At 39.2% G+C, this 14,580-nt stretch overlaps 1 protein-coding gene across 1 annotated transcript in view; it reads left to right on the top strand.

Moving 5' to 3' along the window:
* CERS6 (ceramide synthase 6) overlaps window positions 1-4,432 on the top strand; it is a 94,265-nt gene extending 89,833 nt beyond the window's left edge. The window contains exons 9-11 of the mRNA XM_066553321.1: window positions 233-389; window positions 1,353-1,376; window positions 3,682-4,432. Of these exons, the coding sequence (XP_066409418.1) occupies window positions 233-389; window positions 1,353-1,376; window positions 3,682-3,843 (343 nt within the window). The 3' untranslated portion in view covers window positions 3,844-4,432. The remainder of the gene's footprint in view (window positions 1-232; window positions 390-1,352; window positions 1,377-3,681) is intronic.
* Window positions 4,433-14,580: the final 10,148 nt, after the last annotated feature.

Genomic DNA, 14,580 nt, shown 5'->3' with positions numbered 1-14,580 from the left:
TTTTTGTATGCAATGTTTACAAATCAAGTTAAATATTGAAAGCAACATTTGGGTGTTGTTTCTCTCTGGAGACACCTGTGTGATTCAGTCCAAGTCACTGTTACTTTGAAAACCAACTGTCCATGTGGATTCCATCTAATGAAGTACTTGTCATTTTGATTTTAAAATAACTTCTTTGAGATTGTTGGCTTAAGGAAATGGTTATTATTTTTCTGTCCCTTGTTTTTTCTAGGATATTAAATACAACGTTGTTTGAACTGTATGAAGCTCTGGGCAATTTTCCTGCCTTGTGGGTCTTCAATGTGCTGCTTATGGTTCTTCAAATTCTGCACTGTTTTTGGTCTTACCTAATCATAAAGGCAGCCTACAAAGCTATTTCAAAGGGCAAGGTAAGACAACACGGTTCTGTTTCATGATTTTAAGTTTTCCATTATCAATAGAGGTCATTTTTTGTTTGGGTTCATTTTTTTTTTCTAATCCACAACATACTAGTGAAGACGCATCTTGTTTTAGATAAACTCTTCTTTCCTGAAAACTTTTTCCCACTCCTAATGATTGTCAGATAGGTTAATAATACTCTGTATAGTGATTGTCTTTATATATACTTCTGCAATTCCTTTTTACAATGTGGTACACTGAACTAAACTACATTAGGGAAACCAGGTTAAAGAAACCCAACAAGTAAACTGCTTTCTTGGGGCTGCCAGTTCTGTTTTACTTCTTTATAGTAGTTGTTAGCAAAATGTTCATTTCACAGCTGGAAATGATAGCAGTAATAATACAAAATTAAATTCTGCTGTGTTTGCTAGTGGCAAAATAACTGATCACAACCTCTTCTGGGTTTTGGTATGAGGTATTGCAAAGAGCTCTGTATTTTCTTTCTAGTATTCACAGAGCAAGACTGTTTGGGCTAGACTTTAGTGTCTTGCTGCCTGTGGTACATTTGACAGGAAGATGTCACCCCCAGAAATACATTACAATTGCTGTGCAGACACAGGGCTTGTGTGCAGATGGTAGAACTACTCCTTACAGATCATGTAAAGTCAGGACACTTTGCCCCATTGATGTGACTGACCCAAAGTGAATGGGATTGTTCTCCAGAAAATTGCTATCTATGAATGTACTGGAGAGCTCAGCCATGCACTGGCAGAGCCCAGAATCTGCCACTCCATCTGTGAAAGACAGTGCATTCACGAGCTGTATTTTGCCTGGTAGGCATGCTTTAGTCTGCTCTGCTTTTAGAAGTTATTAGCCTCAGCTGTCCTGTCTGAATTATACCAGTGACTTCAAAGACTGCTTCCTCCTGTCTCTTACTCTGCTTGTGTATCCTTTCCCTTGTGCTGTGCTGGAAGGCTGGGAAGTGGAACCCCTTGCACGTAAGTTTCTTTAAATTTACTATGCAAAAGATTTATTCTGACAACACTGGTGTTCGTGGTTTGGGTTGCTTTGGTTCTTTTAATTTGTGGTTTCTGCTTGGTATTTATCCACTGTTTGTATTTATATATTTAAGTAAAGACTATCTTGAAAGCCTATTTTACTTCTTGGCTATGCCTCACCTAAAACCATTCAAACCCACTTCTATCTGTAGTATCTGGGTGCTATTATGCTTCACCTTTTTACATGCAGGGATAGATAAATACATAGATACATAGATAGATATAGAGTGTGTATACACATACTTATATATGTATATATCTCAGCAGGATAAGCATCTGCTCTGTCAGCATTCAGGGCACACACTTGAGACTGTAATTCCTTCACCTTGTAGTTCTAACAATTGCACAGGAGAAAACTGAGATCTTACAGAGTTAAAGCAGAGTCAGACACTTGCAGTAACACAGTGACTAAGTTAGAGATGGATATGTATGACATATGTACAGAGGATTAATTTTCCCTCAGATCTTAAGTTCCTCACTTGCAATGCCATTCTTTCTATTTCTGCAATAAAAGTAAGAACTGTTTTCACAACGCATTACAGATATCTTACAGATAAGTACTAAGTACTGCAAGACGTGTTGCATTCATATCAGGTTTTAAGTGCAAAGATCCTGCCTGCTTTATTGATGCATTAAAAAAAAAAAGGGAGCAGATCCCATGTTTTGCAGAACTGGCTACAGCATAGAATCTTATTTTGATTTTTGGCTTTGGGGCAGGACCCTAGCAGAAAAATTGGCAGTGAATCTACTAAGAGAATTTAAGTTGAAGCAGAATTGTTCAGTCATCTGCTCTGCCATCACATAGATCACAGATGCTCAGTACTGTGTGCTGAGACCATTCTCTTCTGTCTGATAAGGGTATAATTCTAAGTGTATTTCTGTACTGCCGCCAGCTGCAATATAAAAGTTCTTTTATATGAAAGACGTTGAAGTAACCTATTAATTGAAGCTCTGTAAAGTATGGAACCAAATTTCTGACCTCAGCTGAAGTCCAGTTTCACAGGTGTCAGAATTGTGGGCTTGCTAGACATTGGCATTGAAAACTTTACTTACTGGGAGCTGTATGGGAACTGTTTTCTTTTTTCACTGGTTCCAAGCAGAATGGTGTCACTCAGGTACTGTGATTTTGCAAGGGCAACACTGAGAGCTCCAAAGGCAAATGGCTCTTTCTGACATGAGAATGGATTTGTCAAGAAGACTTTGCAGAGGAGAGAATTACTGTAAGCGAAAAATTACACAGTGGCCCTGTTCTTTAAGCATTTTTAGTTCTTCAGGAAAAAGACTCACCATGTGTTTGCCCCCTTTTATGTCCATTTGCTATAGTGAAGTCAGCTGTAATTGCCTGATTTTGGCAACCAGCAGATCAATTGTGGATCAATCATGAAGAAATTGGGATGCTCAGCTATACAAACAGGAGTAGAAGCAGGCATGAAAATGGTATCCTTAGAGCTGCATGCCGGTTAAACTTCAGACCTCTTTCTGTTGATGCTGGTTTTTTTTGTATTATATCTGGTGGACTCTTGATAATTTTGGAGATTTTTCAAGATTTTTCAAAGTCAGCTGAAAATTAGCAGGAAATCCCTAGCAACTAAGGTCCACCTGTTTCTGAAACCCCTTTCCAGTGACACAGTGGGGCACACAGTTGAACTGTGATTCCTGTTTTAGAGATTGAACACGTTTTGCAAGTGCCATTCTCACCTCTTGTCTGAAGTCAGAGACTTGAGTTACTTGATGTGGTGGGTTTTATTTCAAGCAGTACTCGGGTCTCCTCCTGCGAGCACACAACACTGTTCCCTGGAGCCACGTGGTCTCCAGTGAATTGGGAATTAAAGGGCAGGAAGTTGGGTTGAACATTTTGTATTACCAGGTCAAAGAGCAGCACTCCAAATGAAATACAGTTGTAGTTAGTTGGGGCGCAGAGGGGCTGAGCCTAGGTTGAATTTGGGAGCTTGGATTGTTGTTTACTTCGGTCTGTGCAAAACTCTTTGCCTTGAGCACTTGGCCATACTACCTGCAGTGCACCAGTGCTGAGTTCTCATCCTGCCTTTGCACGTGGCATAGTATGTGCAGACATCTGTGTTTGAAGTGAGTGCAGGCAGGCAAAGACAGAGAAGTGTGCCAGAGCTGAAATAGCCTTCAAAACTCAAATTGAAAAGATGTGTGAATTCTCTGATTCTCTTGAACCAAAGAGCTGAGTTATTTCCTTACAGTCACCTACTGCCCACTTCTTTTCCACATTCTACAGGTAGCAAAGGATGCCCGAAGTGATGTTGAGTCAAGCTCAGATGAGGAGGAAACAGTACCTCGCTCAAAGGCCCCGCACAGCACGGTCGCCACCAACGGCACCAGCGGTGCCAACGGGACAAATGGGTATCTCACTGGTGCCACTTCCTCAGAGGAGCATTAATCCTTCAGTTCAATCACGAGACATGAACAGAATGAACTGTTTGCTACTGGAAGTAAATTATAAGTCGTGAATGCAGTTTATTCATGTATTTCAGCATCAGAAAAAAATTAGGAGTATCAAAGCATTCTGATAGCGCACTGCCATATTTCCTGTTTGTGAATGAAGACAGCACACCATTCTGTATACGTAGGCATGCTGAATGTGTATGTAACTGACACAATGGGAGCAGTATTTTCACTTGTACTGTCTGAAATATTATTTATTTTTTATTCTTTTGGGAAATTCTGGACAAAAGGGAATATCCATTCTCAAACTTTGTGTCTTGGATTCTCAGTAACGGAGAGCATCATGCTCAGATCTCTTCTGTCCATCCCTGTTGGTTTTGCTGAATCTGCTATAAGTAATAGTTGCTTGATTTGTTACTTACAGTAAGATAGAACATAGCTTTATAGATTTTAGATCTGCTTCAGATATTTTTGCTATCTTTATGTTTTAAAGTACTGGTTTTGAAATTGCCTATCAAATCACAGTTACTGCTCTTCCAACATAATTTGGGGGGGGGGGGAAGTGGTAATTGTGGGATATTATTTTAGCGTAATTTAAAATTCAATTTGATGGTTAATTGCATTAGAAGTAGACTTGATTTGTTGTGCAAATACCCAAAAGCATTGTTGTCAGAACTTTGGATAAATTCGTTACTACCTTTTTTTTGGCCTTTCAATTTTTGACCTCTACAGATTGTAGCTTTTTGCGGAGATTCCATGTAAGAAGGTGTTTCTTCAAATGCACCATTCTGAATCCAGACTTAACTCCTCAAATTGTTCTTGCGTGTTCACCTGATTGAGAGCAGGGGTGTAATAGAAAAAACAGCAGATGAAAAGTTCATTTCTTCCTCAGACTCAGCTCAGTTTAGGTATTATTCTCAAAATTATTGCTACTTCCTTAGCAGAGTGAAGAGAGGGAGGGCAGAATGTCATACATTACTAAAATTAGTTTATTTTTCATGTGTAAGAACTTGAGCAAAATTCACTTAGCATAATTCACAGCAACCTTTGAATGCTCAGCAGTATTTCATCACCTTTACAAATAAAATTAGGGGGCATTTGTAAAATAACTTTGCATTCCTTTTTATCCAAGATTTACAAATAGTGTCCCAAAGAAGACATAATAACAGCCTAAGTAAACATATTTTCAAACATTATATACGTACTTCTTCCAGTCTCCAGATCAAAGTTCGATGTAGGATGCTAAGGATCATACAGCTCTTGCAGGACACTTCTGTGATTTGTGACAGCAGTGCCAAAAGTAGGCAGGGTTCGTGGGTAACAGACTCTATGCAACCTACTGTTCAACAGTATTGTGTGTGCACACAGAACTTATAGACCTTTTAGACCAAAGACTGACGTACACACACACACACACAGACCACAGACGTGTATATATACAAGTTAAAAAAATAACGGAAGGAAAAAACAAGGGGGAAAAAATCTCAAGTGTGTCTTCTATATACAAAGGGATTGGAGTGCTGTGTTCAGCTGGAAACCTGAGCCATGAGGTCATTTCTGATTCCTTCCACCTATGCAAATAGTAAAATATAGATGGTTTCTGATGCCATAAAACATGTTTAAAGACTCTGTTTATATAGACTTCAACAAAGAAAGTTGTGTGGTCACTTCTTTCTTTTGAAAACTGAGATTTGTCCTATTCTACTGATCACTCTTTAAAACTTCTAAAACTTTTATTATCCATAGAAACTCCTGTGTATTAGGAAAAAGGTGGTGTGCTAAAAGCAAGATTGGAATGGCATGAATGGAAATAGTACCTCAACTTAGTAAAGAATAAAGGTAAGAAAACTCAGAAACTCAGATCACAAAAGATCTGTCAGTTCTACTACCCACAGAGCATCTTTTGAAAAACCCAGATAACTTTGTAAGCCAGCAGCTGCATAGCTTATATGTCCATGAATATATCTGAGGGAGCAAGGGAGCCTTACTTAAATCTCCTTCTCCCCATAAAGTTTCTCTGCCTCTGATTTTTTTCATCTGTCTCCTGTGCATTTGATTTCATACAGTTTTCTGCAGGGCAGGTTATACATGTGAAAATATGCTGATTGCAATGGAAAGTATCCTATCTATGGTGTTTGCAGCTGTGTAGTAATTACTGTGAAGATGATTCCAGGATTTTAAAATAAAACCATCCTGGGATCAATTAAATTAAGATTATAATTTTTGAAATCTGACCTGCTAAAATGGAGAACATCAGTTTAATTTAATGGTGTTGATTACTGCCACTGAACCATTTCTCTTCTGCAAAGATGGTTACAAAAATGGCATTCTGGAAAAATATTTTGCCTCACATGAGAACAGAATGTTGCTCTGAACTGTCAACATGCACAACATAGACTACATGCTGTAATGTTGGTGATGCAGGGCTGTCCCCAGCAGCAATCCCTGTGCCAGAGGCCTCTAGTCCCTGTTGGTCCTCTTCAGCAATGCTCTGTAATGTTCATTCAGATGTAGAGTCAAGGCTACAACCCTTGAGATGATTTACCGTCACTGCATATGCTGTTAGGGTATCACAGAATCATGGAATGTTAAGGGTTAGAGGGGACCTTGAGTCATCTAGTCCCAACCCCCTGCCATGAGCAGGGACACCTCACCCTAGGCCAGGTTGCTCAAGACTTTATAAAACCTGGCCTTAAACAGTGCCAGAGTTGGGGCATCCACAGCTTCCCTGGGCAAGCTGTTCAGTATTTTACCACCCCTGAAGTAAAGAATTTCTTTCTAATAGCTAGTCTAAACTTTTCTCCTTTTTGCTCCAGTCCTCTTATCAACTTCATAGCCCTTCTCTGGATGTGCTCCAACAGTTCTATGTCCTTCTTATGTTGGGGACACCAGAGTTGGCTGCAGTACTCTGGGTGGAGTCTCATGAGAGCAGAGGGACAGAATCCCCTCCCCTGCCCTGCTGCCCTCACTCCTCTGGATGCAGCCCAGGATACATTTGGCTTTCTGGGCTGTGAGTGCACCCTGATGGCTCACAGTGAGTTTTTCACCAACCATCACTCCCAAGTCTTTCCACAGGGTTGTTCTCAATCACTTCTCCACCCAGCCTGTAGGAGTCCCTGGAATTGCCACAACCCAGGAGTAGGACTTTGCACTTGGCTTGCTTGAACTTCATGAAGTTTCCATCAGCCTCCCTCTCAAGCCTGCCAAGGTCCCTTGAGCCCCACTGTTAAATGGTGCATCTGGGATTGAAACTCTTCACTTGAGGTTTAAATTCAGTTGCATCTGTGAAATGCTAAAGCATGTATGCAGTTACCTTGGTTCAGCTAACACACAATGACATACTTAGCCCCTATAATCCTGGCTTTTTGGAGTCTGTTCTTAGCAGTTAGTATAAACTTCATACAGATAAGTCTGGAAAATAAGTGAGGTAAGAGAGATTCAAATGACACATGTGGGGGAATAGGGTAAGAGGAAGCCTTAAGAACTTCACCAACCTTTGCTAAACAATGATCTTTCAAGCTAGAGGTTTATTATAAAAATTAGGAATTCACACTTTTTTCTGTCTCTGGTGGGAAGGACCAAGTGATTTAGTGATCAGACATGGCAGTGTGCTTTAATTCATTGTTTCAACTAATGGGTGTGAAAACTTTGGCTTCATCTTCCACTCTGCAGAGAAAATACCATGCAATTATTTCCTTTTTCATTTGAATTTGATTGCTTTTCTGATTAAGACCTTTGCAAGGTGCATTTGGAGGTCATCGAGTATTTAGAGGTTGATTGCACATATTTTAGAAGATTGACTGAAATTATTCGCATGGTTCATGGTAAATGTGAGACCTTAAAATGTTCTGTATATTCACACCTTTTGTAGAATTGTAATTTAGTAATTCTAGAAATGAGAGTTTGTACTCTATAACTTCTCTGTCTTTGAGTTCTATGGTCCTTGTTTATAGTACAGTACATGACACAGTGGTTGAGATGTCAAGGTAGAAAAATGAGGAAATTAGAGTTTATTAGTAAATAGTAAGAATTTGTCTTCTCTCCTAGACAGAGCCCAGATTACAGTAAAATAAGATTCAGGTTACCCTTTGTGTGGTGTTTCCCATATTGGCATATTTTGTATCAAAGAAAAATACATGGTGGGTTGGTGGTTTTGTTTGGTTGTTTTTCATAAAGAACAACATTGCAGAAAATGGTAAAAATACCTGATCAAACAACATGGGTGGACATTGGAGTCTTTTGGGTCTTGATCAATGTTAAGTAGTGCTAGTTTTAAAATACCAAAGTGCCCCATGCTGTTTCCTTGTTGCCCTTTTGTAGTTTTTTCTATCTGTTATTTATTTAATGATTCCAGCAGAATTGGTACAGGTGTCACAGCTTCATATCTCCTGCCTCAGCCTGTGACCATTCTGTGACCATGTGATTGCCAATGCCAAATGCTTTTTCTGAGACTGAGTACATGCACTAAAGCTTTGCTTACAGTGAAGTGATTCTTGTCTTAAATCTGTATGTGATTCAGGTGAAAATCACTTCCTGGTTGTGAACAGGACATGAGGGTGAAAGCTGTGACCCTGCAGCACACGCCACTGCTGCTCACTGCTGGGTGATTGAGGCACTCCCTGTTTTACTCAGAGTGCTCCACTGGGAAGCCTAATGCCCATTTCATTCATTTTCTCATTACCACAGCCTTCTGTATCTCAGAGAAATATGGGCTACCATTGGTTTTATACAGCTGATGCTTTGGTATTTTCTTAATCTCTTTGCTACAACTCATTTTTGTATGTCTCCTATTGTCTACTTCCTGTGACATTTGTGGGAGAGGAGTATTAAATACTTTTTACCCTTCTTGTAATGTAGACCCTCTTAGGCCTAACTTCAGTGTTCTGCATACTACAGTTGCCTTTAAACCATGAAGCAAAACCAGTTTGTATTACTTGTTTTGACTGGTTTTGATTTGGAACAGGGACCTAATGGGAACTTCAGTAAGACAACATTATTCTTTTTTTCCCTTTTCTTTTAAAAAGCTCTAGTGGAGGTTTGGAAAGGTGGTGTACATGTACAGCCTTTACACTGTAAAGATTTCTGATTGTAGTTGCAATGAAAACACAGTGTTTGAGTGTGTCTCTGCAGACTTCTCAATCTTTGAAATTGTTTCAGTTAAAAAACTGGAGGAAATACCATGAAAGGATGTTTTGGAGTCACGTCAATGATCACATGTGTCAGACAAAAGGCAAAAAATACTGTCTTACATGACTTAAAATGGGTGCAGCAAAACACATTTTCTGACTTCTGCTGAGCTTCAGCTTTTTGCTGTTCTTGTTTACACAAGCTCTCATACCATACTGTGCATGTTGACTGCTGCAAGTCAGGGGGAGGCAGATGTGACACATTTTCACCTGTGTTTTCATGACAATCCTGTGCTTGAGCAACTCTTTCAGAAATGTGGTGATGTGTAGGAACTCCACTGTTCTGGATACAGTGATGCACTAGCTAGAAGTCCTTTCATGTATAGCTATTGTGTGGAACTTTGGGAGTTATTTTGTCTTTTATTTGACTGGGTTTGGGGTTTTTTCTAATACGGAGAAAAATTATTCCTCATAAAATCTCTGGAACCAACGAGTATTGTGGACTATTTTAATTTGGAGACAGTTTCATAATAAACATAAGTATTAGAAATGTAGATTTTGTTTTCTTATTTTTTTTTCTATGAGATGCAGACAATGTTTTCCTTTGTTTTAGCTCAAAGATTTTTACCCACACTGTAGACTCCAACACTCTTTGGACAGATCCAAGTATGTCTTTGCTGTATTCATCACTGTAGTACTTTATGTTATTTCTTGTATGAAACTGTTTGTAACAGGAAGTGTTGGAAGATCAAGTTCTCTCAATACAAACTAAAATATTTTCATTACCGAAAAAAAGGACCATTTTCTAGGATTTAAACATCAAAATTTTGCATGGTAATAACTCCTGAATGTCCAACTGAGCCCACTTTGGAAAAGATGTCTTTTTTTTCAGTGAGCAGATTTTCTTTAGAAGTACACATTCAGTTTTCTTTTAAGGAGAAACTGTCATTCAGCAAAGCACCACCTACTAGCCTCCTGTGGAAGTGAGAGAAAAGAGCCACTCTTAGGAGTGGCTCTCCAAAGGAAAAGCTGCAGCTCACCAAAGTAAAGCCTACAAAACACCATTATCAGGCAGGCTCTGCTGCAGCATTAAAAGATGATGAGGAAGTACTTAGAAATGGGATGCCGGAAAAAATTCTGGTAACTTCAGCACAAAGAAATTTAGGCAACAGTTCTCATAACACAAGTATCAGTCATATAGGGATCTTCACACATCAGTTGAAGTTTTACACTGGAAGAGAAGTAAGCCTTTTTGCAAATGGGGTGTGCATTGTGTTAAAGAACTGTAGACCTTTAGCAACTGTAGTTGTTAATATGGCTCTGTGATAATATATACTCTTGTGTTACATTTAATATAGCATTTCAATTCATGTTTATTGAAGGTATTTATGAAGAGATTTACTTATGTGGAATATTGTCCAGTGGTATGTCTAATATCTTTTACTCCCTATGCCACATATGCTCCTCAACTTATGCAGCACAAGGGAGAGCCAGTGTGTGCAGAGCACAGCTCAGGATAACGTGGTACAGATAAAGACCTTTATGCTCTGGCTCTAAGTCTGTAAAGGACCCTTTGCACAGGAAACAGTGGCTCTCAGAGGACAGCAGGAGGACAGCTGCTTCAGGAGAGTTAGAAGGCAATGACACAATTTCCTGTAGATTTAGAAGGTGAGTGAAGGGAATCCAAATGTGTAGCTGTACCAGATGAGCAAATTTCTGCACGACTCAGTAGCTCATCATGCTGTGATGGACAGAGGCTGGGAGCTTATGTGGAGGGAGGTTAGTGCCAGGTCTGCTAGTGTGGGTGGAGGGTTCTTGTTTCCCTAAATTGTGCTGGGGTTTTTGGTCTTTTTGGTGATCCATTCTGCTGCAGCTAGTCCTGCCCCTGGACAGATTTTACACTGTCTACTCTTGTCAGCCAGTAACTTTCTTAAGTGGCTTAAGTGGGTTTCACAGAACAAGATGCCAATTTGTATTTTATGCCCACCTTCTCCAGCCCTGAGTCTGCCAAACCAATGATGATTCTTGTAGAGGGATTTCTTAAATGCAGAGTTGTGTGCAACAATGACATGTTCCTGAGGTTCTGACTTTCAAAGGTAATTGTTTACATGTGACACAGAACTGTTAGCTTTCGGTCACTGGAAACTGTAATATAAAAGTAAGTATTAGAAGTGGAGTATTGAGGGTTTTTTAAGAATAACATGACCTACTTGTAATGTTACTGCTATAGTTCACTGATCAGATGAAAAGGTAATGTACTCTTAAGCTACTGGCTGGCAACATATATTTACATTCCTAAATTATTGCTCTTTCATAGACATCTGAAAAACACCACAGTGGGTGAGGTTTTTTATGCTTTTTAAACATTTCAAAGTGTAAGGTACTCTCCCTAGAAAATACTGTGCAGATTATTTCTCAGTTTTCCAGAACAACCAAGCAAAGTCCCTGCACAACTGCCATATTTCTTGCATATTTACATGAACTTTTTGCAATCTCCCCTCACAAAAAAAGTCCTGAAACCCAAAGATGAAATGTGATCCTTCCTTAATTAAACTTGCATCAGCTCTCTCACATTAATCTAACTAGCAATTTTATGTCCTATTTCTGAGCCTATGATGAGGATAACCTCACCTTTTAATTCACAGTAATGGTAATTATAATTACTGTTTGATCTCCTAAGGTGTCTTTAAAGGAGCTGCTTCCTACCAGAAAGGCTTGCTATTTCATAGTTACTTTTGTTTAGTCCCTCATTTAGGCTCAATTTAAACATAATTCATCTTAAGCATTTAGTTCTCATTTTTACGTGTGGTTTCTCATGGAACTCTCTCCCAAGTGAGATCACTGCCCATAGCTGTTACTTTATGGGACAGTGTATTCATATTTCAGTTCCAGAAAGGATTTGCATGTAAATAGTCTAGCTCACTTACAGGTCCAACATTTGGTCCTTCAGCAATGTTGAGGAAGTGATGACCCAAGTTGTGGCACCACCTGGACTGGGTGGCTGTAAATAACAGCCAGGACTGCTGTCCAGACTAGAAACAGCCTTTTCACATGATTTTTTTTAATAACTGTTCCACTTTAATACCAATTTCCTACTAACTGAATTTCATTTCTTCTAAGGCTTTTTGTTAAGGAGCATGTGAACCATTGAGATGTATAGTTAAGCTGTGATGGTCTGCACTACTCTTGCAACTTGTCCAAGCATCCAGCACAAACACAGCAGCTGTTTTGCATAGAAGAACTCCTCTGTAAGATTTGACAGGTAACTATTATACACTGCTAACTGTATTATCTGGGAGAAGAAGAATGGGTTGCTAACAGCAAAGGGAAACAGCAGGAGCAGTTGGGAACAGTAAACCATTTTTCTTGTGTAAATTGCATTCACATTGATTGTGGATTTCATATTTTGATTCAATGGGATGCCGTTAGCACAACACTTAGTAAAGGTGATCCCTAGTGTACTACAGTCCCAAGTAGACTATCAGAATTGTGGGCTAACCTTAGAGAAGGCTGGAGCCTAAAAAGATGGGTAATTGCTGCAGAGTTGCAGTTGACAGCATTGAGAATTGCATGCCAGAAGAGGATTTTCCTCTTTCCTTTAGAAACATGAGTTGATCAGATGGTTTATCTGCCTTTGCAATAAGTGCAGGAAAATACAGGCCAGTAAGTCATGCTGATACAATACTAAAAAAATAAAATTACCTATTTGCTGCATCGTCTTTCCATTATAAGGTTGTGTCATACATGGAGTTAAACAAGCAAAATTCTCTCATTAGCTTTGCATGGGAAGATAAGTATTAGTTGTTTGCCTATGAGGTAAGCATTTACATTAATGTATTGTGCTGTAATTTAGCTAGTAAACCACCCACGAGGTCGCCTATCACTTTGACCTATTCCTCACTTAGCCAAAAGGTTAATGTATGCAGTCTTCTCTGAAAAGCCTGATTTCCTTTATGGTAATTGCAATTGCCATCAGTATGAAATGTAGCATGCTTCTAAATCAAAATAGTGATACATAGCTGGTGTTCTAACAGACCTGTTTCTTTGCCCAGCCAGTTATTCCAGCTGAAGCTGTGGTGTAGAAGATAATGGATAATGAAGAATTGAGCCCATGATCCAGTAGCTAGTGCAAGTCAGTCAAAGAGCATGTTTCCACATAGAGAGTTATCCATCAGTCACAAAACAGGTGAGTTAGTAGCAATTTGCATTGTTCAACATGCTTTGACTGAAGAGGGAGAAAATCACACTGAATTGTATCTTATTTCAATTAATCATTTCAGCGCGTAACTACTTATGTATATCCATAAAAACGTCATATGAAAAACCACCACACGCTTGCATGGCTAAACACTATTTTTAGCTTCTCTCAGTTTCCCCAGCAACTTTTGAATGCGTTGCTCAATTAGTCCAAATTTGAAAAGAAGATTGTGTTGCAGTTATCCCTGTCCTTAGAATGTACTTAAAGTTAGCAGTCAGGTACAGAGGAGAACCACAGATCAATGCACTGGACAAAGAGTAGGCAGGGTGCAACTGGTGTCCTGCAGCTTCAGCAGCAGCAAAGCAGGAGCCAAATGGCATAACTCAGGAGTGGTTCTATGGCTCTGATCCTTAGAGTGTAAAGAAGAGCTGAATATCACAGTGAAGAGAATGGCACTGTTCAAGGACAAACCCACAGATGTGGAGGAAATCAGGCTTCATTGCCTCTGCTTCTGCTACAACAACTTAGAAATAAGCTCAAGACTCTAAAGAGTTCTCTGTGTACAGAGCTGTCAAAGTAATTAGGGATAATATGGATAAAAAGAATGGAGTGCCACTGTCTGGCAATCAGAGCCATTCCTCCCAACCCTTCAGGCATACAATCCTGTTTTAGCAGTAATGCCTCATATAACTGAATTGCAACTATTGCTTTCAAAAAGGTAAGACTAATACCACAATCATTTAGTATAGCTTATTCACACAGTTGAAATACATACTCTTACTGTGCCTGTGGGACTGATTTATGCATGCATATCTTTGTTATGTCATGTTCCACAAGCCTTTTAAAAAGTTATAAATCACAAGTGAGTTCACAGCAATGTTACAGTATTACAATGACAAAACTAATTTAGACAATTTCAAGGTACTGAATAAATGCAGTTTTTTGACACAGTAGAGAAGACAGTATGGCACAAACAGAGCATTCTTCCTGAGAAGTACCTGCAACTTAAATCCTGTTAATCTGATTGAAAAGGAAGCAAATCCACTAATGAACAATGAGACCCTGAAGTCAGGTTCCCATCCCTCATCTTTTTGTACCATTGCCAGTTACAGAATTCTAAGAGAGGACACAGGGTTTGTCCTGAGAGAGGACACAAAGCAGAAACTGAGGATTTGTTTTATTGACATGTCACTATAGTAATGCTTAGTAATTCTCTGCTGCTATTCTGTTCCAAAATTGCAGTGTAATCAATTGGCACCTTTACCTTTCTTACTGTTCTTTGTGTATAACTGGCTGTAACACAAGAAAAAAAAATCAACAGGGCACACCAAGGAAAATGATGTACTACTTAGGAAAACAGCAAATTATGCCCTATAGAGAAGAAGAAATGGAAGATTATCTCTTTTAC

The sequence above is a fragment of the Molothrus aeneus genome, chromosome 7 (assembly GCF_037042795.1).
Source record: "Molothrus aeneus isolate 106 chromosome 7, BPBGC_Maene_1.0, whole genome shotgun sequence".
NCBI lineage: Eukaryota > Metazoa > Chordata > Aves > Passeriformes > Icteridae > Molothrus > Molothrus aeneus.
This window is presented reverse-complemented; position numbering and strand designations above follow the sequence as displayed.